The sequence below is a fragment of the Chelonus insularis genome, unplaced genomic scaffold (assembly GCF_013357705.1).
Source record: "Chelonus insularis isolate UGA/USDA-ARS -01 unplaced genomic scaffold, ASM1335770v1 contig_94_pilon, whole genome shotgun sequence".
Taxonomy (NCBI): domain Eukaryota; kingdom Metazoa; phylum Arthropoda; class Insecta; order Hymenoptera; family Braconidae; genus Chelonus; species Chelonus insularis.
Window position 1 is genome coordinate 251,304 of NW_023276783.1, and position 6,383 is coordinate 257,686.

Below are 6,383 nucleotides of genomic sequence, written 5' to 3' on the forward strand. Positions count from 1 at the left end.
TATATAGATATATATATCATTCTTATCAGCTTATTGAAATAAAAAATTTGAATATTGAAGAATATCTGCATGGTTGAAAGTTGATAAAGCCAATTTCTACAGTCACTTATCATCGGTGTTGAAAATATTATCGACAGAGTGATTATCTGTTCTAACTTCCGGTCAATGTTTTTACAATTGATCGATCAGTTGCTTTTTTGTGCTTTTTGTCAAGATAGTGAATGAGTTTTCAGTCAGATTAAATGTATAAAAAAGAACATTTGGTTAATTTTTAAAGTGAATAAATGGAATTATTTCAACAGTTTTATCTTGAAAATAGAAAACAAGATTATTTCTAAGACATATTCTAAGTACATATTAATCTTTCAGTTATTTTTCGTTAAACTTGTCTAGTCGACCGGTTGAACGCTCAATTTTTTACACTTTCACTCTTTTCTTTGCTCTTTTCTACTTTTTTTTTCTAATAAACAAAGGCGAAATTAATTGTTACTGTTTTAGATGAAGATGAATAGAGAAATGTTTGATGATAAAGATTATCCAACTCAATGGGCGTTAAATCCGTCCATGTACCAAAATATGAGCAACGATCAAGGTAAAAAATAATTGAAATTAAGATTTATCTCAAAAACAAAAGACGATAACAATAATATAAATTTTGGACTTTTAGTTGATTGGGCTGCTTTAGCGCAGCAATGGATCAAAATGAAGGAGACAGTTGTCCCACCAGCTCCACCACCGCCCTCATTATCAAATGATACAAGAGATGGTGGTGGAGAAGCTCCAATGGACATGGACACCAAGGATGATGATGTTCCACCAGCACCACCAGCTCCTAATATTAGTGGAAATGACAATTGGTCTCAATGGAGTCAGTGGGGACAGTGGAATACATCAGCACCGGGTGGTGGAGTCTGGGAGTGGAGTGGTGTTCCACCTCCTGGAGTTACTATGGGCCCAGATGGTAAGCCAATGGGTGTACCTAGTGTTCCTGCGGTTTCTACGATGCCAGTCGTTCCACCAGCACCAAACATTTCTGCTAGACCTGGATTTAATGTCCCACCGCCTACAGCTCCTTATACTTATAACTCTATTACTTCTAATGCTGCAACTTTTAATCAAGTAAGCATATTGAATTATTATTCCAATCTTTAAGTATATAGTTCTATAATTGTAATATGTTATTGTGTTTAAAGGTCCCTGGATATTGGAGTAGTGACCCAACAGCTGCAATTGCATCTCCAACAACTTCACCATTTATTAAAGGCATGAGACATAGCCCGCGTATGCCACACATGAGGAATGAACCTTTGAGGCCAAGAGATGAAAAAGAAAAAACACCTGAAGATGACACAAACATGGTGATTGATGCTGCTAAAAGACGACAGCTGCCTGCGTGGATCCGAGAAGGTTTAGAAAAGATGGAACGTGAGAAACATAAAGCTGTTGAAAGAGAAAGACAAGAGATGTTGAGAAAGCAAGAACTCGAAGCTAGAAAACTTGCTGAAGATGAAGCACGTGCAGTGCTTGATCCGGCAAAAAGCAAATTTGTAATTCTATATCTGCTATTAATAACTCACATTATTTAAAAATAAAGTGTACAGTATAATTATTTCACTTAAATAGGACTCTGACTCGGAAAAAGATGCAGAAGCTGATTATGAAGACAAAGAGCAAGAAAATGATCGATTGAATCCAGAAAATAGTCCGGAAATTATTGTAAAGCCAAGAAAATCGCGATTCAGAGATGCTGATTCATCTGATTCACGGATACAAAGTAATGAAAGTTCTATCACTTCTGGATCCATTACTGGAACTAGTATTAAAAGGACTCGAGAAGAAGTTCTTCAGGATGTTGTATGTAATTTTAACAAAATAATAAAAATAAAGGTAATGATAATATTTTAATTTTATCTTTTTTTAGATGCTAAAAGTTCGTCGTTCTCTAACAGAGATTCTATTAGAAGTTACTAATGAAGAAATAGCAAGTGTTTGCAGGGAGGTTTGGAATCGCTATCGTGCTAAAGGTACCACCAAAGTCAACCGAATAAAATCCATTATTACGGACAATTTTTTCTTGCATTTTTTCATTTTACTAGTGACACGAAAAAAAAAGGATCAATCGATGGTGGAGCCGTCGATATTGTATTTAGTACGGAGGATTATATTAAACGAGGTTTTTTATAGCCTCAATTCTATCCTTATATCGATGTTTATTCATTAAATTCTTTCAGCTTCTCTCTACGTCTTCAGATTCACGACCGTCCACGCAGGATTTGAAATATTTTTCTGGCTGTTTAATTTCATAATCGTTTTTGAACATATTTTCTCGTAATTTTCTCTCATTACTTTTTTCTTTACTTTGATAAACAAAAATTTATCATTATTTATTATTAGCCAATATATAAGGATAAAAAACAGGCTTTGAAGAAGAAATTCAACAAAGAAATAATTTTTTAAAATAGAAGAATCATTGAACAATATTTACCACTAAATCCGTGTGTATTGTAAAGCCCCTGCAGGAGAGCCCCCCGTCGCATCCTTCACCAACACGGCCCCTCTTGCTCAGATCACTCGGACGTTGGGTAAGTAATTCATTTACTACTTAAATTATGACAAGTCAGCAAAAAAAAATCCACGAGGACCCTTACCTGTAAAATCATCGTAGGAACGGTTGATTGTAGCAAAGATTATAATGCACTTGCTCGTCTACCATCCCTACATAGTTTAGAACGAGAGAGAAAGAAAGAGTGAAAGAGAGAAGGAAAAATAGAAGCTGAAGGACATCGAGTTTAGCATAAAATATTGAATAAAAATTAATTAATTTTTATATTATGCAGGTCTGGGCATCTATGGCGATAGCAACAGTGAATCAGAGGAGGAACAGGAATCACAACAAACGGATGAAAATGATAGTGATCTAGAATTGAAGGTAATATTTTTAATAATATATAAACAATGTTATGTAATATAACTCAGTATTACAAGTTTAATATAAATTCTAGGAGACATTGCGAAGACGCCAAGCTGCATTCAAGAAGACTGAAGAAGAAATAGAAGCTCGTTTAGCTGAGGAAGAAGAGAATGAACTTCGTGAGGATGAATACAATAGTGGAAAGTATGAAACTCATTCGGGTAATGATAATTCTAAAACTCCCGGTACGTTTTCATTGGACTTAAATAATTTGAACTTGAAATATTTATCATAATAACTATTCCACCGTATTGATTAGGTTCTATTATTGATGGAAAAGAAATGAATAATGAAAGAGAAGCATCAGAGGCACCAAGTAGTGGTGGTCATACTCCGAAACATCAAAATCAAACAATAGAAAACCCGCGAACAAATCAAAGTTCACCTTCTAGATCTATCGATACAGAGTCTAGTTCAAATGGGTCCACTACATCAGCTTCTAGTGATTTCGAGTCTTCTGACTCCAGCAGAGCAACTAAGAAACGTAAACGAAAGAAATCCAGAAGCAGAAGTAGATCACGGACCAGAAAATCTAGATCTGATAGCCGATCAAGAGATAAAAGATCGAGACGCAAGAGTTATCGGTCTAGATCTTCGTCTAGAAAGTCTGGGAAAAAGAGAAGCAGAGATAGAAAAAGACATAGTAGGTCTAGCACTCGTTCAAGATCTAGAAGACGTTCTCGTTCACATTCTAGGAGATCTAGGGATCGTAAAAGATCACGATCGCGATCAAGAAATAGAAAACGATCATCACGGTCATACTCAAGGGAACGAAGACGTTCCAGGTCGTATGGGCATTCTTCTTCAAAACGTAGAAGCAGATCCAAGTCCAAGGAACGGTCCAGGAGATCTAGATCAAAATCACGAACTCATCGAGATGGTAAGAAGTCGGCACATCGATACAGGGATTGAATCAACTCTCGGCAAAAGGTGGTATTATTTATTTTCTATTATAAAATGCGGGAAACAAGCATGGGCAGGTTGATTATTAGGATGTACACTCTTTTAGAGATTATTGATTATAATTAGAGAGTACATCCTTCGATTTTTAAAGAATTTTAAGAATGATTATTCTGTTGCAGATACAGGCCAATGGAGGGACAAAAGGCGATGTACTATTAGGTAGAGTTATGTTGTCTTTTTTGTTTTTTTTTTTTTTATAAAAACGATAAAGATTATTCATAGCCAAGTGTGAATGTTTCAAATTTTAAAATTGAATATAAACTTAAGTATGCCGAAAAAAATGAGTGAGAAGTCTGAATGAGGTGTTATTATTATTCATGTACATATAATGAACTCTAATGATAAATATATTTAGTCTTTTCTTTCATTTTAAGAAAGAAATATATTTCATTCAAATATAACAAACTTCATGATTTTTTTGCTTGAAATTAAACTTGATTTAGAGACAAGTTTTATTTGTTATTACAAATCATATGTTTTACAATGCAATATAAGAAAAATGATGGACACCTACTAACTGATATGATTCCAATTCATGTTTTTAATAGAATTGAATATTTACAAAAAAATTTTTATAATCAATTATGAAGAGCAAATATACATTGTTGATAAAGAAAATAATATTTAAAAATAGTCAGTGTCTTTCATTAATCTTTAGGATTTTCTCTCATTTTCCATCCCACAACAATAATTATTATGACTAACAATCAATTGTATTTAAATTATTGGTTTTGAAATAAATTTAAATCCTCATGATTAAATTTTACCATTTTTTAAATTAATCAAAACAAATTTAAAAATAAAATTTAATCAATAAAAACTCGATTATTTTATGAAAATGTCATTTACTCTTCGCGAGATGTAATTATAATTATGCACTATAAATGAAAAATCAATGTTCCACTGTACAAATATTTTAGGTCAGGTTTTAGAAGGATTTCCAGGAGTATTGACATAACGTTTAAGTTTTAAGTTTCATTCATTTTCTTTCGCGATAAACTTAAAGATATTCTGAGAAATCTTTGTAGAGTCAAAAATATATTTCCTTTGATATATATTTCATGGAAGAAAAATCTTGGATTATTTGTTCTGTTTGTTATTTTTGGTATTATAAATTAGCAGTTATTTAATAGATTTATTATTTACAAAAATTCACATATGCACCTTAGCTGAAAAATAATTCAATCCATTTCTCATTGATTAGAAACTTCATGCATATTCTAAACTAAATGAAGAAAGGAAATTTTGAATGAGTTTATCTGCCAAATCGTTGTTGACACCGTGAAAACAATTGTAAGACATTAAGGAAATCCTTAGGTAATACATTGTGATGTGTTGGTATGTGACTACAAAAAATAATATTATCATATCACTCTGAATAAATAATAGAAAAAGATAAAATAGTTACTTACAAAAATTCAGTTAATCTAATATGCCAAGGAAGTAAACCAAAGGTAGAGAACTTGCTGCCAGTTACAATAGCAATATCAGGATCAGGAAAATGATCGATTTTTAATTTTTCATCTATAAAGTCTTGATTAATGTCATCAGTCTTAAGTAATCCTGACTTAACTTGTTGACAAATTTCTTTCGTTAAATTGATTATCTGTGGCTTTCCATCTTCATAAGATAAAAAGTTAACCCTTGTACACTTAAAACCTAGAAATTTAGCACTTTAATCATGAGATATCAATTGTTAATTTTTCTATAACTGATTATAATTAATTACCGTTAGTATCATTAGTAATTTTTTGGTCAGATTTCGTCATCCAAATAATCCGTGATGGAAAATTTAATTTCAGTTTCTCAAATTCTTTCTTCAAAATGCTGGAGTTCTGCTTAATGATACCTGACAGAAAACAGACAACAATCAGTATATCTTTCATAAATTAAAACAAAGAATAATTATAACAATAATATAGTTGTAATAAATTTACCATTTTTATCATAAAAGCTAATACATGGAATGCCAAGTGCGATGCTCCAAACAATGATTCTGGCGAGGTCACTGAAAGAAACATCCTCAATCCCCACAACAATTACTAAATGTCTAGGTAATTTTTTAATTTTATTGATATCACACTCATCAAGAATATTTTCTAAACAATTCAAAGTTCTAGGATGTATAAAATTAGCTAATTCACGTTGCAAATAAGTCCATTGAGTGTTGATAAAGATATAAGCACTATACAAGAAATGTATTAGAGCTAGAATAGCACGTAAGAATAACGACATTTTTCCACGTAGATATTTTTAATCTTTCCAAACATAATAAATTAATTTCATGAATTAATGAACTCGTGAGAGAGTTAATATTTTAACTAATCTGAAAGTCCAACTGTTTCCACCGGTGTGGAATATCACGAGGCCGCTGACACCGCCATCGCAACAGTCTGAAGTAACTTCTTTATTCGTATCAGATGTATTTTGAGGTTATGTACTATTGATT

General features: G+C 32.3%; 2 protein-coding genes across 3 annotated transcripts; one reads left to right on the plus strand and one right to left on the minus strand.

Moving 5' to 3' along the window:
• The first annotated feature begins 175 nt into the window (after positions 1 to 175).
• LOC118072987 (arginine/serine-rich protein PNISR-like) lies at positions 176 to 4,339 on the plus strand. Of its 2 annotated transcripts, none has more exons than XM_035093239.1 (11): positions 176 to 350; positions 499 to 592; positions 668 to 1,119; positions 1,194 to 1,547; positions 1,624 to 1,854; positions 1,922 to 2,024; positions 2,511 to 2,582; positions 2,838 to 2,929; positions 3,003 to 3,156; positions 3,231 to 3,901; positions 4,054 to 4,339. In XM_035093239.1, exons 2-10 carry the CDS (start codon positions 499 to 501, stop codon positions 3,881 to 3,883), a joined length of 2,205 nt encoding a protein of 734 aa, XP_034949130.1. In that variant the 5' UTR covers positions 176 to 350; the 3' UTR covers positions 3,884 to 3,901; positions 4,054 to 4,339. The 2 variants fall into 2 exon arrangements, with proteins under 2 accessions (XP_034949130.1, XP_034949131.1); XM_035093240.1 differs by having other exon boundaries at positions 4,060 to 4,339.
• A 423-nt stretch (positions 4,340 to 4,762) lies between these two features.
• Positions 4,763 to 6,329, minus strand: Tango14 (transport and golgi organization 14). Its single transcript, XM_035093256.1, has 4 exons — positions 5,872 to 6,329; positions 5,664 to 5,783; positions 5,347 to 5,593; positions 4,763 to 5,280 (listed from the first exon to the last, which is right to left on the minus strand). The coding sequence occupies exons 1-4, from the start codon at positions 6,167 to 6,169 to the stop codon at positions 5,190 to 5,192; spliced, it is 756 nt and encodes a 251-aa protein (XP_034949147.1). The 5' UTR covers positions 6,170 to 6,329; the 3' UTR covers positions 4,763 to 5,189.
• Positions 6,330 to 6,383: the final 54 nt, after the last annotated feature.